This window comes from Amblyomma mixtum, chromosome 1, assembly GCF_055824585.1.
Source record: "Amblyomma mixtum isolate Tamu chromosome 1, ASM5582458v1, whole genome shotgun sequence".
NCBI lineage: Eukaryota > Metazoa > Arthropoda > Arachnida > Ixodida > Ixodidae > Amblyomma > Amblyomma mixtum.
In genome coordinates, this window is record NC_143012.1 from 327318716 (window position 1) to 327344590 (window position 25875).

The following is a 25875-nucleotide window of genomic DNA, read 5'->3' on the forward strand; positions in this document are numbered from 1 at the left end:
CAGCGACTGGCGCTGGACAGACATGCGTCGCACGCGGAATCTTTCATTACCGAGCCTCAGTTACTACTTGCTGCTCAATAGGTCGGAACCCTCCTTCAGAGTACGCAGAACCGTTCATTAGCCTGCGGGATATGCACTGGCGCCCTCCCCAAACCGGACCTTGAAAGGGAAGCGAGCGCAACTGCCGCAACCGCCCGCTGCTAGCGCGTTTGTCATTTGGGGAAGTGACGCACGGCGCATGCGCGGCCGCCGTCGGGTGAACGCCTCCCTCCGTCGTCGCTTCGCGCCACCACCGCCGCTGCCGCCGTGCTCCTCGCCTTCCGCCACTCGCGCCCAGTACTCGCTAGCGCACTGCCGCGGAATTTTTCGGCCATGCCATACACCATGGACGTCGCCACACAGGTGAGGACGGCTCCCGCTTCACCGACTTGTTTTAGGAAAGGTGCACGATCACGAGCTGTGGTGGGGTGCAGCGGCCAGCTTGTCTGTCGTTTTCTTGCCGAGTGCAAGCACGCGCCTGTTCGACTGCGGGGCCGCGGGGCGATGGCGTCTCAGGAGCCTGGCCGCGGATCGATGAGCTCTGCCAGCTCTTCCGCATCCCACGTTTTGCGCGCCTCCTCCCCATGCCGCGTAGCCCCCCCCCCCCCCCCCCCCCCCCCCCCCGTCCTTTTTTTTTTTCTCTCCGCCTACGCTTGGGCGTTTGTGTTTTCGGGCCGACGAGGTGGGAGCGGCTTGTTTACGGTTCGCTATCGAGGCCGCATAGGCGCCCTAGTGTGATATAGCGCTGCGGGTGTTTAGGCGCGAATCGCGCGCTGCACTCTGCGACGACCCGCAATGCTTTAGGTGTCGCCGGACGGGTGCTTTTTTTTTTTTTTTTTACAAGAACCTCCCGCGACAACGAAGCGCGCGCAGAGCGTGGCGGCGAATGCGTCGGGGCGCGCTTTGAAGGCCAGTGACGTCACAGTCCAATCGAGAACGCTCTGCAATGACGCGTGCCCCCCTAACCTTGACAGCTGAGAAGCGTACACCACGGCAGCTGTGGGGTTAGCTAGGCCTCCGAGCAGGTGAGTTGATCTGACCGGAGACGCGCTCCTTGCCCAGGCTGCGCATTTGGCCTGCGCAAGTGAGCCGCCGTGGTGAACGCCCTGGTTTGGGAGGGATGCGCGAGGTGTGCTGCTTGCTCCAGACGTTCCGCTGCGGCCAAAGCGACTTGTACGGACCGAACGCTGGCGATCACGTCTCGTGGCTGCGTATACGTTCCTCCAGTTCGAGGAGACTACGCATTGCAAACGGCTGTGCACGAATGAACCCTCTGCATGGCAATTTAGGGATGGAGACCTGTAGCCGTGCAGTTTTCAATCGAAATCATCAAGCATAAATACTACTCGTAACATTTTCCCTTTACGAACTGTTCATGTCTTCATCAGTTGCCCAGATTCCGTACAAGCTTGCTATTGGTTTCGGAGCCAGAATACGCACCTTGCAGTTTAACCTGCAGTTTTTGTTGCCGTGATACCAAGTCGTTAGAAGTAAGTCACGGCCATGGTTAGTACTGCTTTGTCGGACATAGTTGCGCGATACCTTGTGCAGTCCGGCGTTTTCATATGTTATAAACCACGACTTAACGGGTTTGATAAATGTTTCTTTGGGTGGCGAAATGTATCAGTTTCCTTCAGTGATAGCTAACGGCTATTTTACTGCTCCGTGACTGAACCTGTCGATGAGAATACCGATTCATGGAAGCCGTAGTTTCTGTTCAGCGCTATCTTTTTTTTTTGTCGTTGCTTAACTTTACTGAAAGGAAATGAACCTTTGATTCAGAGTCAGCCTGCCTCCTGGCTGTTCCTGTAGCTGGAAAGCAAGATCGGTCAGAGCCTCCATTGTATTGGTAAAGACCACAGGGTCAGCTTCAACTAACCAGATGTCGGGTACATCTTGTGATCCCTTTCGTGTATTCCGGATGTCCACTATGCGCTCGTCTACAAGGCGCATGTCTGTTTTCTGTAGCAGAAGTGAAGTTGCACGAATATACAGATATTCTGTTGTTATTGGTCACCACAGATCAGAAAACTTGGCGATAGGAGCAGTGCAGCACCGAAGTTTTCAGGTTCATGGCGTGATCGCGGTGGGCAGGCAAGTGCCGTCAATGGTTCTGCTTGAAAAAGCCTACGTTGAAGGAACCTTGCGCTGTTGACTACGGTGCTTCAAAGGTTCCAACAAGCAAGAAGATTCACGAGGCCGGCAGAACAGCTGCCCGCGGATATGCCTTGGCCTCCCAAAGGTTCCTCTGCATCAGGAACAGTAGCGGAAGCAGGCTGTCTCCCGCTAGATGTGATTGCCGCCCAGGAAACTGTGCGTACCCACCTCCGCCATATCCAAGAGAAGAAGCAGTTCCTACCCCGTGTCCACCTGACTCTCTGCAACTCGGGCGTTGGCCAAGCTGTGCAGCTGCTGCCCCTCCCCACTATTAATCAGCCACAGAAACGGCTGCCTCTGTCCTTTCCCCCCTGGACACTCTTGCTTCTAGAGGTGAAACACTTTATTCCAGACGTGAATGCAAAGAGCCACATGGCACAGGCAGCTCTTCTGCAAGTACTCTAGCCCACTTAACCAAGGAATATACGCAGCTTACCCACATCTTCACCGACAGATCAACTACTAAAGAAGCCTCTTGTGGCCTTTTATGGGCCCTCAACAAGCCATGTCCTTTCTTATCGGCTGGAGCGGAAGACATCTACGACAGCTGAGCTTCACGATATTCAGGAAGCTTTTTCATATATCTTGCACCGAACCCGCGGCCGATGGGTTATCCTTACGGACTCTAGGACAACTCTGAAGATCCTGTCCACCCTGCTGAAGAACACCAATTAGCCCATTTTCCTTGACATCGGGTATCTGCATCATTCGGCTGTTCTTGCAGGCCACTGCAACAACAGCCGAATGATGCAGATACCCGATGCCACTGCAACAACAGCGTCCCAAATGGCTAAGCGATTTGCTTCCGAAGGAACGTATCTGCTGTGGAGCTTGCCGACACATCATTACCAATTTCTGCACTCGGTCGACCCACATCTCAGATCAAGACTCCCACCCAAAACTCCTCGCCATCTGAAAACACTTTATCACCGACTTCGCCTGAACGCTGCATTTGCGATCGGCTTGCGATGCCGCTGCGGTCAAAGGCACAGCCCGCTTTTTGACACTGCGGCTCGATCTGAACCGTGGAACATATCCTGCTTTAGTGCCCTGCATATGCTGACGAGCGTGCGTACTATGAACACTGCATGGCGCTTTGGGACGTTAAACCCCCATAAACCATAAACTATATGAACATTGCATGGAGATGCATTAACCAGTGCCTCTAACAATCGACATTGTTTTAGGTCCCTTAGCCTGCCCTAGGCAACAAAGGCATGCAACGAACTTTTTGCTTGCATGTTTAAAAGACATAGGACATCTTGACAAGCTCTAATTTCACCTTGCATGTTCAGCTCAGCCATTATTTACGCAGTGAAATTTGTTAGCTCTTATGTCGGACTATGCACTTCATTTCAAATGTGACATTACTCGCCGATGCACCTTAGTACGCATTTAATGACCGCATTTTATCTTCTCCCCTCTATCATGTATTTAACCTTTTCCGCATCGCTCTCTTTCCGCCTTTATCTCCCAAATTTCCTTCCCCACGCAGAGTAGCATGGCAGCGATTTTTAGCCGCCGGATAAATTCTCTGCTATTCGATTAAATGACTTCTCTCTCTGAGATGAGACCGCCAGGTCTGCCAGCTGTTCCTCTAGGTCAAGTACCGAGTTTCGTGGTCATCCCTTCCGAGTTTACCGGCCATCCCTTATTGTCCACTACACGCCCGTGTGAGGCGGGCGTGAAGCGGATACTTGCTCGCAGGAAAGGGAGCCTCATGGATATGCGCTTTTTTTGAAGCGATGTTGATTGCTTCAGTGCTTAAAGACGTATGAAGTGATGGATAAATGAAAAGGATGCGGATATTGGTTGATATAACGAAGTCGAGGAGTGAGCGGCGATACGTTCCTTGCGTCCAAGCTATGTATGACGAAGGATTAGCTACTGGAAATGTTACAGAAAAAAAAGTTTTAACGCCGTTAAACTGAGTATGACGTGCGAAAGAGAGAGGCTTGCTGTCTCTAGGTGCCAGATCCGTCGTGTTCAGTGCGGGCAAACCTACAGCAGGTGATGGACATCGGCCTCAGTATTTCGGGACTTGCAGACTAGACACCAGTAGCAGGGATTTAAGTCTTGGAAATGAGGCCGTACGAATCCCCCGAAGCGCAACGGGTAAATTGTCATGCTTCTTCGCAGAAGAGAAGCTAGAAATGTTTATGTTGTTACTACCGCTATGCTCAGTTATGCTCAGAAGCACTGACACCAAGTATGAGTCTTCGGAACTGAGCCGGCAATTTATTATGGCTTTTTAAAAATCGCGTTTTTTAAAATTCGCGGGCCGATTGGTGTCTTCGTAGGGAGCGATTTTGAAACCAAAACCGGGAAAACAGACGTCACTAGTCCCATGACGTCGGTAGGCCACCACACGCTGTCATTCGCTCGAGCCGCGGCAGCTACGACGTCACGGGCACACTTCCGGTAGCGGTGAAAATCGTCTGCTCGAGGCGACGCGCGACCCCCTCGGGCAAGCGCGGGCCAGGGCATTGCCTTCACGCATATGTTTCCAATTTACCTCTGCCGCCTCTTTCTGCCGGGAGTTCGGGAGCAAAGAAAGCGCCGAGACCGGAGAGACGCTGCCGACGCACGCTGCTCCTCGGGAGTGCGACAACCGGAAGCCGTAAACCGAACGTCAGCGAATGACGTATTCATGGGCGGAGCCCAGTCCCGGAGCTGTTTTCTTTATTTTTTCTTGGTGCTCCGCGCGTATGAGTTGAGGGGGGAGAGGAGGAGCGTGATTTTTAATCGTCTATAACTTCGTTGTTATTCATGCTATCTCGAAAATTCTTTCGCTGGGGTGACGAGTGATGGATTGCCTATCTTTACGTAATCTCAATTAATTTGTTTTATAGTCCCTTTAACTATCTTATAAATTAAAAACCAGTAATGTTCACAGGCGGAAAGCGAGAACAGTGAGGTCTCCTGTTTTTGCGCATTGTCTCATCTGATGAGTTAGCCTCTGAGGAGTTCGTTCGTACACCCTAAACAATTTTTCATCCTTTCAGTAGCAGCAACAAGCGTTAGCATCCGGGGATGATGTGTGTTCAGCGAAAAGTGTAATTCAAGCACTACGATGTTAACCCCTCGGCAGGAAATTAAGAAAATAACGGAGGGGCGAACGCCACCATTTTCAGTCTTCGCTCTCTTGATCTGTTCCGCTGTAAGACACCAATTTTTACGGTATGTTTACGGAGGGTGGTGTCATCCAGAGTGAGGACTCGAGGCAAAGACGAGGTTGGGATCGCAAGGCGGGTCGCAGAAACTGCACGACCTTGGCTACTCGGGAGGTCACGAGGTACCCACTCAATACAAATTGGCTGCGGGATGCGAGCCGCGCCAGACGACGGATGTTTCGGCAAATTTCTGGGCTGCGTCCGACGTGTCAGGATAGCCCTTTTACGTGTAGGGCGTCGGTGCGGATGGCAATGCGGGCCGTATAGGGAGCATGGGAATGGCGGCCACAGGGCAAAACGCCTCTTGAACAGCAATCAATTCAGCACAGAAGGAGGGAGGTTCCGGCAGTCGTAACGTGTACGTATTATTGAGGGCAGCATTGCAAGGGCAGTAAATTGCAGTTATTGTCGTTCCGCAGGCCTGGATGCTTGCATCTACGTAGATCACGATGGAGCCATGGGGCCGTTGGGCACCTTGTTCAGTAACTGGATCACGAAGGGACGACGCCGCATAAGTTGCTGTTGGTTGACGTATACCTGTTGGTTATTTGTCACTCAGGTGAACAAAATGCTAGGGAGGAAGATATGGCGGTGGCTGAATGGAGTGCGTTGAAGCATGAGCCCTGCGCTCGCGTTGCGTGCAAAAGGCTGGCCTACGCTGCATTACGCTGCTGCTGCATTTTCTTGAAGCGCCACGATCGGGGTGATGCGGGGCAGTCAAGTGCCTCATTGCCCTTATTGCTTCATTTCATGAGACGTCCTGATCACAGTTGAGTCATTGAATGTTTTTCTGCGAGTTCTGTGTTTCGCATGTACATCTTCAGTCAAATATCCCCTGCTAGTCCACAAATGAAAGCATTTGATACATCGAAGCAATTCTGAACATCTGTTAGCGGTTATGCACTTGGCATCCGGAAATACATGTCGATGACCGATGTCATCCTATTTAAATATCCGCTGAGGATATTTGGCTTTGACTTGGATACCTCGGCGCAATGCTCCCGTGCAGAACAGCTCGAGAATGGCTTAGTCTGTCTCGACCGCCTGGACACGCCGCACTTCAGGGAGGGCTGTCGCTTTGCGAGTTCCATTAGTGATTCGAATTATTAACATGTACTGCCGTTACTGTGTCTCAACGCAGTGTTGAGACATATTACTTTACTGTCAATTACTGACTGTATTATCGCGTTGCTGTGCCCTGTAAGCGAACGTTAATACCTCGTCAAGCTGCTGAGACCCTTGAAACCGAGCCGCGTATAGCGCCCACAAACAAAGTGGAAAGCAGCTTGCTCTCCATCGTTTCTTTCAACGGCTTCTTTTTTTTTGTCCTTTGGAATGAATTAATTTACAGAAACAAGTACATGCTCCTTTCGCCGATGAGCAAGGCCGATATTGAGGCCCGTGTGTCCATATGCTTGTTCGGCGGGTTTTCCGACTGCAGTTGTTGTCATAGAGTAGCCACCCTTGAGTGAGGCATCAGTGCAGCGGGAACCAGACGCAGCCTTGGCAGACAGGGCGCCGCCCTCACCGCCGCTGGTGACGGGAAAAAGAGAAAAAGAAATGAAAGTTATGAAGCAATTCATGAAATCAACGTTGCGAACTTTGCCCGTGATCGGTGCTTCCGGAAAGATTCTGTTCGGGGCGTGGTCGTTTCAGGGGAGTCCCTCGACGCACTATATTAATTGCGTTTTCATTACTGTGGTTTCATTGCTGAGAACGATTCTTTATGGCGCTGTGATGATGTAGGCTTAATGCCTTGCTGTACGCGCTCACACAGTGTTCTCTTTAATTAGTGCTACGAGCGGCATGGCTGAAGATCCTCAGAGCTGCAACTCCGAAACTTTGTGGACATCGGAAGTTCGGAGCAATTTGCTTTCAGCATGTAAACCGCCGCATTGGACCTCTCCCCAGCCTGACACAATCACGTTGCTGCTCCATTTGTTGATCTTGTTGCACGGATTTTGTGCAGTGGTTTTGTGCTATTGCCGACCTAACATGCTCGAAACTGTTCTGACAAAGAAACTTGGCAGCTCATAGGGAAGACCTAGGCATATAAAGAAACACAAACACACAGGACTGGCACTGAATGTGTACCTTGCCTGTGCATTTTTTTTTTGTACGCCCTCATTTACCTTTGCGCTGCCAAGATTCTTCAAGCATGACCTACTAGGCCACTCGAAAGTTTTGCTCGGGGACATTCCCCTGCTTACGCAATTCAAACTTGTCGCCCTCTGCTTAGAGGACCCTGAACCTTTTTTTGTGTTTTTTTATCAAAGTTTCAAAATGCGCTCAGTGTGGCGGGTGTCCTCTTATAGAATCACGTACAGTAAGAATTTATGGTAGGCGATCTATATCGTTGGAGTTGTCTGGGATCTAAAACTGGTCATGGGAGGTTCCATGCCTTTCCTGTCCTCTCGTAATTCCTACTCTGCTACAGACCGCAGGTAGTCGCCATGCACTCTCATTGTTAGCGGACGGGAGCCTCCTAGTAGCTGTCGTTTTTCTCCGTCGTAGTGATATCAGAGGATGTAACGTGGTAGCGGTGCTAAAAATGGATGGGGTTTAAAAATTCGTAGTAAATGGCAATTTTCGGAGCAAAGATTGTAGCTCGGCCGTCGTATTAACACGTTCGTATTAACACGTTATTGACAACGGTTGCTTTTTGAGTCACAAAAACGATGGCTGCTCCCATCTTAGTCGAGGTGGATGCATCGTGCGAAGTTGAACAGTCTGCAGTGTACCTCTTAATTCATGTGCTTCCCTTCAAATATCAGCAGAAAGGACGTGAAGGTCAGGGGCCGATCTGTGGCTCATTCTTGAAGGGGGCGGTCCATTTGGACTATGTATTTCTTCGAGTTTGTTCTTCGAAAAAATGGCGTTGAGCATGGTCGCCTAAGTAAAATTTCTCGGTCGCTTTTGCGTCTTTACTCTTTAATATTTACATGGTCTTTACTTAATGTGTCATGGCGTAAAAAGCCGTGCTGTCAGGCCGTAGACACGTGGTCCATTAGTAGTTTTCATTGGTACTGGACTGTTTAGCCTCTCAGCGCGTGAACATCACTGGTGTTAAAGACAACAGGCTGTCTGGTATAAGTTCTAAAGTTCTATTCCTCGTTTTCTGACTCCAGTAAACTCTACGGCACTGCCAGATTGCAGTGAGTGTGGTCATTTTCGCTGGCTGCTGGGGCGAGTCAAAACACGGTTCAGCCTTGTGAGCACACTGGTGAGCGAGTGCGCATCGAGGCACCCAGGGCGACGTTCGATCGCAGCGCTGACCTTGCTCTGCGGCGCGGCGCACGTGGTGAACGTGCTCGCCCATGCACGCTCCTGTCTACCTGTTTTCGACTGGACCCGCAATTATAATTGCGTGACCCATCTGGCCGGTGATGTTGCCGCTCCCGGACAGCGCAAAACTGCCGCTGGAGTTGCACAAGTGGATCTAAACCGGTAGTGTTCCTCCTCTCCCTCCGCGTCGCGCGGTCGCTGCAATGGGGCCACCGTCCCGTCCTTCTGTCAGACACGCATGGCGTCGCGGAAGGCGTTTCCTTGGCGCGGATAAAAGCGGCGTGAGCGGAGCGCTGATTGGGAGGGTGCCCCTGTTCGCGCGCGTTTGTTGACGGACGCCCGCGCGACCGAACGGACGAGGACTGGACTGCGCTGATTTTTTTTTCTCTTTTTTCGCTCGCGCGGGCCCTGCTTCCTTCTCCTCCGGATGCACGCGACGGGGCACGAGAGTCCCCTCAGTGCGGGCTGTGGCAAGCAGCGGTGAGTGTTGTGTCAGTTCTCGCGGATAGATGCTCGCTCGTGACTCGTGGACTAAATCGTCCCTGACGGTAGTACTGTGCTACTGCGGCGCTGACTGAGAGATATGGACAAGCCTTGTAGTTTTAGAGCCGCGGTAACTCACCGAAGTCGTGTGCAACCGACGTCTTGATTTGTCAGCCTCATTGGATGCCCTCCGTGTCGTTTCATCGTTCTGTGGTGGTGGTTGTTTCTGCGCAGGTGCATCTGAACGAGCCTTCTCCGGTCGAGTGTCGAGATGTCGAGGTTTATTTTTTAGTGATTCCTTAGAGGGTGAGTACGAACAGTATTTCTTGCTTGCTTTCCTTTTGTACGTTATGAACGACAGTCTCTATGGGGCCGCGTATGCGTTGCCTTGAAACTACTGCGATTGCTAGTAGCGGCGGCTGTAGAGCTCGGGGGAAAGTATATATATGTGCAAACAAGCATCCGAGTTCACTGAGTCCGTCTGTCATTTCCGCGAGTGGCCTAATAACGAAGCTACCGGTAGTACTCCCTGACGCTTCCTTTGTGGTAGGCGGCCCACCAGCTCGTGTCAGGTTTGTTCGCCTGGCAGGCCTTCACCTGGGTAAAGGCCTTCTAGACAAAGACCTTTAGGTCAAAGGCCTTATGGTAAAGGCTTTTGAGCCCAATGCCTTTAGGGCGTAAGGAAATTACGTGCCCACCGTAACTAGTGCTACTGCACGAAATTCCGCGCTTAGCCATGCTAAACCGTCTGCTATATTTTTTTTTTACCATACTAGCACTAAGAACACTTGCTCACCGCAGGTCGTCTCCTGGAGATGTGTAGTTTCATTTTTCTGAAATTATTAAAAAAAATAGACGTGCCAAGAAATTACACATCCGCGCCTTTGTCGTTAAGAAGAGCCGCCCCGCTGTCGGACGCAAGAGGCGCGCCACTGAGCGGTCCTGCAGGTCCCCATACACCCTTAAAGGTGTACGCTGAGGACTGCACCGTCTACACACCCTTATATTTTCTTGTTTTTTTAAGGGTGCGCTGAGCACGTTAGCGTCTTTAATGCTCCCATGCACCCTTCAAAGGTGCAAGGGTGTTGTAGCTCCTTCGGTTGCAAGGGTGCGTGAGGGTATACGGGTGTTCTGACTTGCCGAACAACGTACATTGCAGTACAATTAAGCGTGCTTCTAAAATGATGTGAGCTGTTCGAACCTTCCATTAAATGACAGCTGCAGACCTGATGCCAGCAGCTATGACTTCAGTTTTCGCCCCCATGATCTGATAATTAACTGGATTATTTCAGCTGAAGTGCTAAGCATCACTGACTCCAAATAGGGGCTCGCTGAAATGGCATGTATAAACTTGGAGAAAGTATGCGCGTCATGGCAAGTATTGCGCGCAGCAATGGTGTCTTCTATGTATGACTCATTCCAGTTACGCTTATGCCTGTTTATGTTCCTTTGTCGAAAATGCGTGGCACATTATAGCATCGTGTTACAGTGAGCTCTGGTTTGCTGAAGGTTGACCTCCTATAGCGAGTTTTTCTTTTTATCCTTTTTTGAATGTATTCAGAAAACTCACGCGGTGAACATCATACAGACGTCATAAATGGGACTCCACACCAAACAGGCTCAGAAACACCGTGAAAGACACATTTGGGTATTGTAATTATAGTTAGGGATGCCTTAACTGTAGTGCAAAGCTAGACAGGTCGTTGGCAGCTTTTGTAGGGAATGTTTCGCTTCCCACCAAGAGTGCATCAAAAAAAAAAAAAATATCAGCGCCTTTTAAAGCAGTCAAAACATGAAACTGTAAAGCAGTCGGAAAAACGGTGCAAATGTAACGATTCCACCCTTGCTATGGGTGCGACAAGCATACTTTGCACCCTTTTAGGAGGGTGCGACTTTTATGCACGGAAATGCACCCGTAGAAGGGTGCATTTCCATATATAAAAACACGTTTGACAAACATATGAAGGAAGCCAGCAGCCACAGAAACCAAGGTGCACAGGGGGAAAGTTTCCATTATTTTTAATTTGCGGTGCTGATTAATGGGAGAAAATACTTTGATTAATCTGCCACTTAAATATATCTAATTTAGATAAGAAGAAAAAAAAAACGCCGCTGGTGAGATCCGAGCCCACGACTTCCGAATTTCGCGTCCGGTGCTCTACCAACTGAGCTACGGTGACTTTTTTTTTCTTTCATGGTATTTATTTACATGGTTTTGTATACAAAGCATATATATACATATGTGTGTGTGTATATACACACACAAAAACAACCATTTACAGATCACCTAGGTAAGCGTGGCAGAAACTGAGCTACGGTGACCGCTGTACAATCTGATTAGAAAGACAGGTTCACTCCCCTGTCTTTCTAAGAAAGCCATGAGGTGGTGGGGAGAGGAATTTTCCTTCCCCTCCTTATTACTTTCTGTCGTTCACCCCTTCCGAACGCCTGCATCCGCGTTAGGGGAAAGGCGATCTTTCCTTTGTCTTTTTCCTTTGTCGTCTTACATTCTGCCCCCCTCCCTCCCATTGTTAGCACTGGTGCTTTATGCTATTCCTGTACCTTGCGAGTACTTTAAAAGCTGCGTGTTTCGAATGTTGTTGTACACTAGGAAAAGGCTGGTCCTCCACTCGAAACGTCGTGAATTAAATTCTGTTATGTTTTTGAGTTTCTGGTGACTTATATTTCTTATATTGATCATTGATCGATCAGCTGTCATGAAATCACTTTTGATATATATATATATATATATATATATATATATATATATTTAAACGTAGACCACAGTTTAAACGTTTTAACAGTTTAAACGTAGACCAACGTTTGAAACTATTTACGTTTCCGCCGTGGAACGACCTTCGTCAGAATAATTCTGACGAAGGCCTAAACTGTGTTCTACTGACTGTGCCAAGATTTCTTTTTTCGCTAATATATATATATATATATATATATATATATATACAGTCGAACCCGGATATATCGAATTCGAAGGGGATCGGAAAATAGTTCGATATAGCGAAAATTCGATATACAGATATAGGCTAAAACTGCACTCCCGATCATAACAAATTGTGGCTTACCGTTTGGAACAGCCGCGAATCACATAGTATGGGCGCGCAATGTGAAAGCGCTTTATTTCGCGGAAAAAAAAAATCACTAATTTTGGGCTGCTTTTTCCCCTGGGAAACGAAGTTCAAAACACTGGCCTCGATCTTCTCGAGACTGTCCAGGTGCGAGAGCACAGTGCCTTCCATTTCGCCGCAACAGCGCCGAATCAGGCTAACGCTGACGCCAGTTCAGTGGCTGCGCACGGACGCGTTTCTTCGACAACACAGTTGCCCTCGTCGTCGCTGGAGTCGGCGTCTTGAACGCCAGCTACCGCTTGAACTTCGCTGTCAGCGTTAAAGTCCTCAACAGTCACTTCGGACGGAACGGCGCCGAGAAAATTGGACAAGTCGCGAAACGCGTCGTCCAAGCACTCATCGTCATCTAAATCTTCCGGACATTCATCTCCGGCCACTTGCCAAAACAGTTGGTTACTGGGGCCTGCTTCACGTCGCGCGTTGAAACACAGGCACACACACACACAAAAAAACACGCGAGGCGCAGATGGAGCGATAAGAGCGAAGCCTATGCGAGCGGCAGTCAACCCGGCTGCGAAGGAACGACAGAGGGAAAAGAAAGAGCAGGGAGAAAGATCGGCGCTCTGGGCTTCGTTTTTTTTTTTTTTTTTTTTCTGAGCTCTCTCTTTTCCCCAGACCCACGAGCGACCGTTCTCTCTCTCTCTCTTTCCCCAAGAAGCGTGGTCGCCGCGCGTCTCCATGCGGCGCTCTCTCTTCGCTGATCTCCAATGACCTTGACGGAGCACACGCCGGCGGTACAGGAGGAGAGGAGGAGCGGGAAAGCTCGCGCCGGTGGGGCGCAAAAACGGGGAACAAAAAAAAAAAAAGGGCCCTGCGCCTGCTGACTGCGGAAATGTTCTCCGCTGAGGCGGCTGAGGACCGGACAGGAATGTCTTTGGGGAAAGCGCACCTTCCAGGGGCGCGGCGCGGCGTTCGATATATCCAATGTCCGGCGAAAATTGAATTCGATATACAACGCAACTGTCCTATACTTTTACATAGTATTTTCAAGGGGGTAATCTGTGTGTTCGATATAGCCAATAATTCGAAATATGCGGGTTCGATATATCCGGGTTCGACTGTATATATATATCAAACCCTATCGTGAGGTCGAATGAGTTTATCCGTAGTTTTTCATTTTTCCATGTCTCTTTTGATTTAATAATCAGCTGCCGACGAACAAGTGCCTGATATATTCGTCGTACCTCAAAGCGTTTGAACTTTTGAAGTTATCGACACCCGGCTACTTATTCCACTGTTTGTTCTGAGTGCGAAGGCCTGCACGAATTATTTTATCCGATGTCCGGGAAAGTAGGACAAGGTTTCCTGCAGTTTTTTCCACCGCGTCCGGTTCCGCTCGTGCGCAGGCGCGGCTTCCGTGCGAGCGCCCTCTGACCCGCGCACCCCGGTGCCGTCACCGGCGCCTGCTAGCCCCGAACAGCAGCAGCGGCCCGGGTCCAGCACCTCGGCTGAGGCCGCGGCGCCGACCCCGCACCAGGCCGCCGCTGTGGTGGTGGAGGACCACAGCGGGCCGGCCATGGCACCTCCCGAGCAGGCCGAGCAGGAGCCCGAGAAGGTACGCGGCCTCTCTTTCTGCTTCATGCCCATTCGGGATGCTTGCACAAAGTCAGAAGACCTTTGTTAAAAACTTGAAGGTTTTAACACATAAAGCTGCACAGGGGACAAGGAACGAGATAGACGCACACAATACGAGCGCAGCACTGTGTGTCCTTATTATATACTACCGGACAGGACGTGAGGCAGTAGTAGGCAATTAGAGAAACCCTGCATTCGGTGTCGGTACGTTGCGTAGTAAGAGGTCGGCTCTGTTACACTTGTGCACAAGCTTGAAGGTATTGGTGAGCGCTATCAAAATACGGAAAAGGGACGAACACACAGGACGAAGCGCTTTCTTACAACTGTTTAATCTCTGAAGAAACATGACTATATACACATATTGACGTCATATCATACACAGAAGAGGGAGGAGCGCACGCGCTGACAAGAAAAGGAAAAAGAAGGAAAACGGAGGGGAAAAACAGGAGAAAGAACCCCAGTAGTGGCTCTTTTGATTGTGCACTAGCCCTCGTGATGGCAGCGCGAGTACCCAACCACTCCCGGACGAGATTCCCAGTCTCCGTAACAACCTCGCATGACGTGGATGTGATCATGCTTATGGTCCACCGCGACAGCGTTCAGCGCCGTTAAAATGAAACGTAACCTTCATATTTCCACGTATCATTAGTGTCCGTTCGTTCGTGCTCAAGGCCGCAGGAACGGGGCGTTATCATTTTTGTTCGTGACGCGAGAAGCGACCGGACTAATCTCGATTGATCATAGCCATGAAGAACTGCAACTACGTTTTCCAGATTACTGTAGTTGATTTTGACCTGTTATCTCGAAGTTCCCTTGTCGGCTTTAAATTGAGCGATGCAGCGAGCGGCGGGCATTCGTAGTTCGATGACTGAGGAGCACGTTTGTTGCTTACGCCGTTGCCGTTGCCAACGCCGTTGTTACGCCGTTGCCAACTGACCTCAGCTGCGCTTCCTGCAGATGTCAGGGACTTCGGCTGGCTGCGAGGCTGGCAGGTCCTGCCCACAAGAGACCGCCTTGCGGCGTGGGGCGTGGCGCCCTCCGCCCGATGCCCGCAGTGCGGTCTCCTTGAAACTTTGCAGCACGCAATGTTTGAGTGTGTAGTTGCGCGCACCTTTTGGACATTAGTGTCACGCATGTTTTTAACCCGCCTGGAAGCGCGCACTAGTTCTCCCGAAGTGTTTCAAAATTGCTCTTGTGTGTTGGCATGTTCGTTTTGTGGCGGCAGCGTGGAGTGGCATCCTTAAATGGGCGACCGCAAAGAACAATGTTCCCAATGTTGCAGCGCCTCCGCACGCGCCTCTTTGAACAAGCATGCGTGGACGCTCTGTCAATGAGTGAGGCTGAGTTCTTGCGCAAATGGTCGACATACTTCATCGTCCTGCGCGGCGGTCGAGTGTCGGCTTTCTTACTGCCTTACTGACGTGCTCAGTGCTGCGTCACTGCGCATGTGCTTGACTCATCAGAGCATTAAGTTCATCCATTTTGTTTTGTATTTTCTATGTCAACACAGAACAAAATAAACTTCTCTTTCTACGTCGTTGCCGTGCTGTTTAGTCCTTTTGCGGGCGCAAGTCAGCCCAAATAAAGAGTTTCGTTTGCAAGTCTTGTTGCTGTCTTCCTAGCTGACCGCTGGAGTGGCCTCACTACAACGTGACAATATTCATTTATGATGTAGCGGCACCCTAACGAACACAATTGGCAATTGTGCGGAAAGGACGCTGCTTAATTTGTAGAGGGATGTCTGCAAGCGACAGAATATGTCTGGAGCGTTGAGATGGAACAAAATTCTGCGAAATATGATACATAACCATAACATCACTCTTGACGCAGGTAAGTTCACCGCGGTTTCTCATTTTTACAAAGTCGTGCGAGGACACTGTTACTATATGGTTTAGTTGAGCAACAAATTGGGATAATTGGTAAGGTGTTATGGTAGTGCACCGATACGAAACAATATGGATAGCGCCCCGTTTTCGCGCTGTTTCTGTCCGAGTTCCGACGGTGTTCTTCCACGGTGACTCACAGGTTCCCCTGCGGACGGTCTCGGCTGCTGCGGATGGTCCCGAAGATGGGGCAGCTAAGGCTGACGGCGCCCCGGCTGCCGACCAGCAGCAGCAGAGGCCCGCGGGCGGCGTCAGCCTGTGGTTGTCCAAGCCGCGGGTCATGTGGTGGATCGCCGTGCTGGTGGCCATACTGCTGGTGGCCGTCGTCCTGGTGGCCACACTGCTCTCCACGGGAAGGGAGACCGATGACACGGTGTGGACGGACGACGCCTCCCTGCTCACTGTCTGGCCCCGGCCCAGGGGCAAGCACAGGATGATCTGGTGAGAAGGCGGTCTCGTCCCTCCCTTTCATGTCTATCGCATCCGGTGCAGTCACATCGCTCCAATAACCGACTGGACGTCTTGTTTACGGCCTAAAGACCTGCACGGACGATAGGAAGTGAGAGTTAGGCTGCGAGCGCAATGGGCCTTTTTTTCTTCGCTTGTAGCTACACCGCTTGCAACCATCTATTTATTTTGTGCTCGGGAAGCACGACCGACGATAAGGAAGAGTGCAATACACGGTAGAAAAGGTTTCCTGCATGTCTTGCCTCGTGCTACAGTAAAGCTGGTATCTGGTATACAGTAAGAGTGGTCCAGCAGACGATCGGTTATCTTGATCATCTCCTGGACTTTTCACGGCTGTCTTTACTGCTGCTTTGTCGCTTCTTGGCACTGTGACCGTTGCTTCCCAACCTCGAATCACCCGCGGGGAGCCAGTGCTTTGGCTGACGTATTGGCAGCGCTCCCGAAAACCTCGCCTGCATGGTCGGACGTTATCCCTTGCCGCCCACGCAGGTTTCGCCACGGCAGCCTGCCGCACGAGGGTCGCGAGTGGCCCGAACTGACGGCGCAGCTCAAGGAGCTCGTCACGGCCTACGACCCCGTACGCGCCTCACGCAACGCCAACGTGACCGAGTGTTTCGGGCGGCGGCCCGAACACGGCAAGGTGTGCCTCTTCGACATCCGCGCGGTGGCGCCCGAGTGCACGGCGGCCCTGGACTTCGGCTACAAGGAAGGCAGCCCCTGCGTCTTCCTCCAGTTCTCCAACGTGCCGGGCTGGGAGCCCGCGCCGCTGGCCCAGCACGAGGCCGCGCAGCTGCTGCCGGCGCCGCTGCTTCCGCTGCTCAAACCGGGCCTGGTGCTTCTCCAGTGCGAGGGGGACACCATAGTGGACCGCGAGAACCTGGGCGGCGTGGTGTACACGCCGTACCAGGGATTCCGCACCGAGTTCTTTCCGTACACGGGCCACCGCGACTACATGGCGCCGCTGGTGGCCGTCCAGTTCCGAAAGCCCAGCACGGCGATCGTCATCGGCGTCCGTTGCCGCCTGTGGGTGCGCAACCCGCCGCCCGCCGCCAATGCCTCGGCCGAGCTCTTCTTCAACCTGCTCGTCGACTGAGGAGGGCCTGTTGCGTAGCCTGTGCGGCCAGCACGTTGGAGGGCCCTTTCTCCCCACCATCTGTATCGACGCACAGTGCGCCAAAGCCGCGCTGGGGCAAGGACCAGTATGCATGACCAAGGAGGACGGTCGTTTGCTCGTGATTGAGCGGGGAGTTTCAGCCGAGCGTTACCGCACTGGACGTCAGCGGTGCCACATCGTTCTGGAGACTGGCTTTCCGAATATACTGTGCCCACAAAGAATGAGGCCACAACTGAAAAATCGATGTGGCACGTTAAAAAAAAAAAAAAAAACTGGTCCGTATGAACCGCAAGCGCAGAACCGGCCAGATAGTGGGCCAGTCTCATCGTAATGGTAACAGCGACGTCAAGTGCGGTGACGCTCCTCCGTACGGTGGCCACCGTTACGGAGACGCGCCATCTCCTTCCCCGGTACTAGCCCGCGGTCGGTACGGATCGCGCTTCATTGTTACTGTACATGGTTAGCGACGTGACCCAATGGCACGTTCCCACTCTCCTTCGGGAACTCGTAACAGACCGCGTTTCCGGTTCCGATACTGTGGCCTCCATAAGATCGGAGGCGCAGATCGTGCAGTGCTGCCGAGCGGGTACCGGACGCAGTGCCAGAAGCGGGGACGCTCGGTCTGGTGCCGGTCCCCTTCTTCACTACCGAAGGGGCCACCGCGGCGCTTCGTGCAGCGCAGCAAAGACACACAGACCACAGCTGCCGTTGTACCGTCGTTGTGAGTTCTCTGCTGGAACTGGACAGGAATGATCATGACATGTGGGCCTCGCCCTAGAAGTTCCGACTCTCTTGCACGCAGATTGGTATTTGAGGGTGGATCAAGACTGAGTCAAAAGGATGCATGTGGGGAAAGTCATGTGAGATGGTTTAGAGGCACTGCTTAACGTTTCGAAGCATCGCCAATCAATCTAGAGTGGGCTGGAGTGAGCTACAGCTCACCGCTGTAAATTGGACGCTAGAGTTTCTTTCTACACGTTGTGTTTTACTTGTGGCACCTGTTGTTATTGGTAACAAATCGTGGTTGGCCCACTCTGAGCATTAAGCGTAGATAAGTCGCATTAAACGTCCGACTCATTTCGTAAGGTGTTGACGTTCTGTGCAGCATGTACGAAGCCTCTCACTATTAGCTGTATCGCTGAAACGTTGCTGAAATTTGGCATGGAAATTTCATTCCCGTTTGCGTGAAACTCACTGGCGAGTATAGTGATGGAACTTGAAGCGGAATCAGAGGGAACTGTCGGACAGAAAGCAGGGACGTTCGCTCAAAGGAAGTTATTAGAGGCGGGCGCGAGAGTTTCGTTTTGGTGAGGATTGTTGTTACGGAGTTGCAGTTTGCGAGGTGTAGTCGCTGTTTGTTTTATTCTGTAGGGCCTAAGGGCCTTAGTTGTCACACGTCGCGGGTTATCGGAGAGCCGCTCTCGAGTACTTCATATGCCACACTGCCATTGTGTTGAAGCCCCCAGAAGTAAAGGATAGTTTCGACGTCACAAGGAAGTGCAGATGGAAGGAAGTGGGGATGGAAATTATGATGGATCACTAAGGCACGAAGCTTACGGTCTTCAGGATTTCTGAACAGTAACCTACGAGGCAAGCGACACCATGCTTTGTTTCGAAATTGGTCCAGATGCTGCTTTACGAAACGGAATTGTTATTGCAGCAGGTTAAACATGGTAAAAGAAAGAGGAAGAAACGCAAGAGAATAGTTCATTACCAGTCCAAAGTGCGTCATGAAATAATTCATGGTGTTGTCTTTTTCCTCTTTTTGTTCCTTTGCACTCTACGCGTCAAGGGACACGTACACTGGTTACCGAGCAACCGGACATTACAAAAAGAATGTACAAAAGAAATAACAACACAACATTAGAAAAAGAGGTTAACTTTTTTTTGCAAAGCGGAAAAAAAAAAGAATTCAACATTGCATTTTTAAAGGGCAACTCCGGCGTTTTTTTATACGTGCGCAGATTTTGTTGAAAGTTTCATCGCAGTCTTTCATAGCCGGGCGGCGTTTTGTTGCTATGCAGATGAATTATTAAACTGCCCATTTTGTGGCCTCAATCGGGGCTATTTCTAGGGGCAGTCTTGCGTGTGTCACGTCAAAATTTGCACGCTCGTTGATAATCGTTCTACGTTTGCTGAAGGACGAAAATTTCGAGCTTGTTTTTGGTAATTCTTCAGACAGATAATGACCCAAACTCTCACAGTCTCCAGTTTAACCAGGTAACGGGCACACAGTAGGTCAACAGTATCCGTGATGTCATAGTTAAGTAGTCTTATGAAGCTATAGTTTGGCCAAGACTCAGTTTCGGTTTTCTGGTTTTTGCGGTTTTAGAATACTGCTACTTGGTATTTTGAAAAGCGATTATTTGTGCCTAGTAGAGGAGAATCTGGGAAGTGTGAGGGGATTATCAACTTAAAATGTAAAAAAAAAACCGGGAGTTGCCCTTCAAGTTTTGTTTCCTTCATTTCATTTCATTTTATTACCTTAAAGGTCCTAAAAAGGGGTGTTACATAAGGGGTGGCAAGAATTAAAAGCGCAAACACACAAGAGGAACAAACTTCAAAAAGAAGTTTGGCGACATTTGGTTTCGCTGGCTTTTCCAGAAGGCTGTAGACACGTCTTCTTTTGCACTGCAGTCCTGCTGCCGCCTCGTTGTTGTGGTTTCTTGAGAACCCCGAGCTAAGGCCTAGTGACGAGTGAGAGCAGCGTATAAGTGGGTAGGGCACGTGTCGACAAACACGGACCTTCCCGAAGGAGCGAGAGAGGAGTGAGGCGTCTGTGTTTATATGCGCTCATTTTCTTGTTACGCGCGCGTTTACGGTCGTCGATGTGTATCTGTACTCGCAGGTGTATCTTGGCAGCGTGGGGGAGAGGGGGTGGGTGGCGGGGTTGGAGGGGCCATTTTTTTCCCTTCCACTAGGAGGCAGTTACTGATCTGCAGTTTATTTCTCTCTTTTTTTTTGTCATTATATCCGCGACATATCCAGTCTACTTTCAGTCGCGGCCCATATATTTATAAGGTGCCTTCTCTTTTTCATTTGCGCCAAATAGAGAAAACTATACTTTCTTCACTGTTAGATATCAGCGCACCAAGACATTGGCAGTCTGTGAGGTAAGCAGAACACGGCTATTCTTTTATTATTGCTCCCATCTAGGCTTATTCGTGTTTGCAGTGTAATTTCTAATCCAGTAGAGTGCACACGTGCAAGCAGTGTAAAAGGGAACGCGCGATCCCATTGCGAGCCTGTGGTTTTTCTAGAAATTAGAGGCATGCCCTCTCATTCTTGCGTGTCGCCTGATTTAGAAATCGTTAAGCCATTACGCTCTTAAATGCTTGTTTGGTGCTTGCTGCCTTTTCTCAAAGCTAAGAGGCTTCTCTTGGAATTTTTAGTGTCCTGAAAGTTGGATCTAAGCTGCATTCAATACATGATCTCACACTGTGAAGTTCCATGCCCACGAGCTATTATATTTAATGTAATGGGCTCGCAGAAGTGCAATTCCGACGAACAGCCCTGTCGCATCATAGTAATGCAATTCTAAAATTTAATCTGTATACAGTGAGGAAGAAAACATGCTACGTGGAATACATTCGTAATGGGGACAAAACGTTAACCAATATGTAATATTTTTTTTTTTTTACCTTTCATGTGTATTTAAAGCGCGCAAAATAATGCATAACATACGGAATTTTCTTCGCCGGGCACGTTGGGCATTATACCGACACGATTACATCGATCAAAATTCTGTACTTGTCTTTTTTCTATTTGGCGCAAATAAAACGGAAGAGCACGCTATAGGATATTCTACACACTTAGCGTTGTTTTTAGATTTAGATGCCAACAAAGCACTCGGATAATTTTAGCCTCAAAGTTCAGTAAACAGTCTGTTTTTTTTTTTTTTTGCCAGCCCAGTGAGGCGGGAACGAAAAAGTCGTCGAACAAAACCGTATTTCTGATAAAAGAAAGGGATGAGCCTCTATTTTCGAGCTGGCATATTAAGAAGAAAAAAAAAAAGAGTCATAAGAGAAAATCAGCCGTTGTTCAACAAGTCCTCCACTCGTTTTCAATACTCCAATATACTATACCGCAACAAAAGTGCTCCTGGTACGCTCCAGGGGCATGTTCTCTGCGCTCACTGTTCCGTACGTGTAGTAAGTATATAGTTGTATACTCGCGTGTATGCTCGGGTCTGTCTTTGCACTCACTCTCAGCTCTAAGAAGCGAGTGGGAGGTGTCGGCTACGTGCGCTGTTCACTCTTCGTTTTCATTTTGCTATATTTTTTTCTTTTCCGCGTTGTTCTATAGACCAAAGAGTTGTACCTGTATATCACACGAAGCTGTTGGTTGAGTCACGCGAGCTGACATGGCACAGCGTTTCCGTATGTAGCTGCAGCACAGCATGCGTTCACAGCGCCATCTAGGCGCACCTTATTCTTTGTTTGGGCATGTGGTAGACCCGATATTAAAGGGCTTTAGTGTAGCGCGATGGGTTATTACGATCTGCTCACGTGGGGCCCATACTGCGCATGCGCTGTGACAGGTGCACTTCAGCACCTGGCCCATCCGGGCCACCTGCGATGCGCAGGTGAGGCCTCGCGGAAGCGGATCGCAATGTGGTAAAAGTCATTATTCTGGAGGTTTGCCGATTATTGATATCCTGTTCAGCATCGGTCATCATGCTTCTCGGAGCGTAGATGGTTAAAACGCTTCGATTGTTTTTCTCTTTGCGTATGCTTGTGTGTATGTGTGTGTCTTTGACGACATTTTGGGATTGACTGAACACCTGAGTCAGAACGTAGCTGTTTCTTTGTTCCCCCTTCTCTCTGTTTGGCGTCTTGTAACTTATTTGAGTTAAGCTTCGTATGCGCAGCTGACCCGGCTGCAGTGTTGAGCGGAGAGTGTTGTTTGAAGGAGAGTCTACAAGATGTGTCCCCTCTCTTCGTATTATTGTGTTGGCGTTTACACATTCAGTATGCTTGATTAACGCAACCTATGTCCAGAAAATTAGTTCACATATATTTTGGAGATTGGAAGACTGTTAAATACTAGTCTCATTTCAAATCCGTTCCAGGAAACAACGTTGTTAGTTTCAGCCCAACCCAAGCGCGCCTCCTGTACTCCTCAGAGTGGCGAGTACTAACCATTATGCGGCGTCAAAACTTATAGAGGGGCAAAGTTGCATACGTGGACCTCGTGATTTCACGCCTCGTAAGTCTCGCGCTTTTATTCCATTCCCCACCAACTGCTTGAGCGACATTTGCCATTGAATTCAAATCGAGCTCATGCGCTGAATAATGTTTTAAATCATTTTTCAGTCAATGAAATCAATAAACTATCCTCCGTACCATTTCTGTGGTGAAAGCGGTCCTTCGCATTATCAACGGCAGGTTGAAAGTTACACTAGTCCTTGAACGCAGTGGAAGCCTATCAAAAATGAGGTCGTGTATTCGGCCTGAAGACGGAGGAGAAAAGAGAATCAGCGGGTTTGCTTTAAAAAAAATTGTAAATAAGAAAATAAAAAATGAAGACACCAAATTTATTTACATTTTTCTCACAGACACTGCAGTCGACGTTGCTGCGTTTTCGATGCTGGGGGAAAGGTCTGGTACATGCGTATGCTGCACTGTCATCACGCGGATGTGTGTATTTGAAATGTGTTTGCTGGTCGCGAGAGATGTGCTAAAATGTGTGGTTCGGTATTCCGTGGTTTTGTCAGTCGCACCTGCCGTGTTTGAGATCTCGGGTGGTTTGAGATCTCGGCATGAAACATTCAGTGTCCACAGACATGAGGAATTTATTCAGCCGCCGTTTGCAAGCACGTGCGAACGTACAGGGAGTGGCGTGTACCACGATCTAGGGGGTCTATAGAATAAATTTGACCAACGTTGCAGGACTGAAATCACAGTATTGATGGCACTGGTATACAGAAAGCTTGAGTGCGTTTCAATTCGTACATTCGAACGGACTGGTTAATATTAATTAATCGGTGCTCGGCTGTGGCCCTAAAGACGCGGGTTCGATCCCGGCCGTGGCGGTTGCATTTCGATGGAGGCGAATTAAGTGCTCGAGGCCCGTTTACTGTGCGATGTCAGTGCACGCTGAGGAACCCTAGGTGGTCGAAATTATCTGGAGCCCTCCATTATCGCGTCCTTCATAGCCTGAGTCGCTTTAGGGCGTTAAACCATATAAACCATAAACCAATTGATTAATCACTTTTTAAACCGCTGGTAATGCAGGAAAAGAAAATAAGCGTGCAACAAAACGAGCACAGGGTCACTTATTTGTGAAAAGAAATAAAAAATACCGCTTTTTGGATCATGCGTACAGGGATCATGTGCTGGTAACAGCATCGTTCTCAAAACACGTGGTTTCGCTGCTCACGCTTCAAATTTCTTGCTCTGTTCATAGCACGGACAACAATTTTCACAATAAAGCTGCCCTAAAATGGTTACGCTATCTGTGCTCTGTTTCTATCTTCTGCGACTTCACAGTTTAAGCTTTTGGCGTTTTCCTTCAGTAGTTTAATGGTCGCTGGTTAAATTTGCGTAGCTTATTAGTTTGCTATAGGAAACACAAACTACTTAATCGCGTTTTGACGACCGGTGTCAATGATGCCCAATTTTCTTTCCTGCAACGTGCTTCAGCTTTTCTCTTTATTATTTCTTCGATACCTCGGGTCACATCACGGGGGACGTCGCGCCCTGTGTATAACACAAGGCATTCCACCCTGTGTATATGGACACCTTATTCTTTTTTTGTTTTGTTTTCTTCCGTGCTTGTCGACCGCGTGTGTATGCTTCCTGCTCACCCGCCTTCCCCACCCTCTCGCCTTCCTGCCGTTCTCTCCGATGTGTTCAACGAGGATCCCTGTACAGCGAACAGCCAGGTCTCTTCTTTCGGAAAAGAAGCCAACCACGTCAACTGTCCCGATTCACGGAATAAATCTATTTCGTTCTCCTTTCTGGGCGCAGGACTGAGAGCCCGGAACCCTCCGCGTCGAAGTTTGCTCTGATTGAGGAACACTGCTTCAGGAGCTTGTCTGTGCATTACGCTTGAAGCTTAACACGGCACGCATTAGTTCAAGGGCGCCCAAACCTGGCATGGAGCTATTTTGTCCTTGTCTTTATTCGTGCCGTTTTAAGTTTCGTTCTCTGGGCATGTCCTTAGACATGCGTAACCGTCTTTCTGTCACTGGTCCGTTAGCTGCGCGCTGGAGCCAGTGTGGCACGGCTGTCGCAGTCACAGGTACACCTTTCACCACCATTTTTCAAGGGCATTAGATTCAAGCTCCAGCTTTAGTTACCTTTACGAAACACTTCTTGAGCCCTCTTTAGCATTATTCGTTTGCTTTTGCTGGGGACCTGCACTGCCTATAGTCGCTGGGTTCTCGACGTGAGGCCCGATTGAGCGCAGTGTCGAGCAGCCGCCGTATTTGCCAGGATGTAGCACGCGGCCACAATCGTAACACGAAGGTCGCTTTTGCTACCGCGGAACGAGTAAGAAAGTGGTTCAGTTATTCCGTACTACTCATTCAATTACAATGCGAGGGGCGCGGGGGGACTTTTCACTTCCATTATCAGCGAAGAAAAGAAAAAAAAAACGTTGAATTCGAATAAATAGGGTAGTGCATGTCTTTCGCGATACTCGTCCTTACGGGCGCTGCCTCATTAGCGTAAATGATAGCTTCTTTCTTGTTAGATTTCAAAAACTTGAAAGCAGACGATGAGAACAGTTGGAAGAGATCACTAGTCTTCTATCTACTCATTTTTATGCAAGTGGATTATCTTTTATCTCCTCTTGTTCGTCATTTCTGATCCTAACAAGAAGGTTTAGCATAACAAAGCCGTGCTGGCGTATAGGCACATACCGGGTTACCAGACGCCTCCCGCGCACGTGTAATGGTAGGGGCGGGGGCCAGATGGGGCCACCACGCGTGCCTAGCCGGCATCCAGTAATGCCGCTATTGCCAAATTTCACTAATGTCACGTCGAACACGTGTACAGGAGTATTACCTCTAAATGGTCAAGTGCTAAACAGGATGTTTTCGCTAAGTTTTCCCTGGCTTTTGTCTACGAGGACTCTTCTTTTGTAAGTTTGTAGATAGTCAAATTGGTCAGCATACTTTTTAAATGTTCGTGATTAGCTAATTAACGATGCTAAATTAACTCACCTTTTCATTGTTAATCAAGCGCAAAATTCTCAGCGTAAAAGTTGTGGGACACGTTGAGAAATGTTCATTTCAGTTGTTCTCTTCAAAGGAACTTTTGCGTGGTTCCTCTTTTTCTTTAGCGTAAAATAACGCCTGTGATATTTAAATGGAGCTCATACTCAATTGAGTGAATAAAAAATTTCATCAACAACAAGATATTTAAGGACTGTCACGTGACTACTTTTTCCCGTGTCGCGATGTTGGCACACTCGAAAGCGCTTCTAGTTAAGGAGCTGAGGGCAGAGAGTTGCGCAAGGCGACCTGGGCCTGCTGTGCTTTTGTGTTTGTCTCGTACCAATTGTGCTTGCATTACCAGCAATTTGGGACAAGCGCTTGTCGTTTTCTT

General features: G+C 49.5%; 1 protein-coding gene across 3 annotated transcripts; it reads left to right on the plus strand.

The window, feature by feature from the left end:
- The first annotated feature begins 36 nt into the window (after positions 1-36).
- Positions 37-24280, plus strand: LOC149372827 (sodium/potassium-transporting ATPase subunit beta-2-like). Of its 3 annotated transcripts, none has more exons than XM_089567362.1 (5): positions 37-402; positions 9372-9443; positions 13627-13835; positions 15881-16179; positions 16696-24280. In XM_089567362.1, exons 3-5 carry the CDS (start codon positions 13797-13799, stop codon positions 17297-17299), a joined length of 942 nt encoding a protein of 313 aa, XP_089423488.1. In that variant the 5' UTR covers positions 37-402; positions 9372-9443; positions 13627-13796; the 3' UTR covers positions 17300-24280. The 3 variants fall into 3 exon arrangements, with proteins under 3 accessions (XP_089423488.1, XP_089423490.1, XP_089423489.1); XM_089567364.1 differs by lacking the exon at positions 37-402 and adding an exon at positions 688-1064; XM_089567363.1 differs by lacking the exon at positions 37-402 and adding an exon at positions 8605-9134.
- Positions 24281-25875: the final 1595 nt, after the last annotated feature.

What these genes read in the sequence shown, in the direction of transcription:
- LOC149372827 (XM_089567362.1), top strand. Translation starts at nt 13,797, where the DNA reads ATGGCACCTCCCGAGCAGGCCGAGCAGGAGCCCGAGAAG. An exon ending in CCGAGCAGGAGCCCGAGAAG is followed by an intron (nt 13,836 to 15,880) that starts GTACGCGGCCTC and finishes GGTGACTCACAG; the next exon opens with GTTCCCCTGCGGACGGTCTC. An exon ending in GGCAAGCACAGGATGATCTG is followed by an intron (nt 16,180 to 16,695) that starts GTGAGAAGGCGG and finishes CCGCCCACGCAG; the next exon opens with GTTTCGCCACGGCAGCCTGC.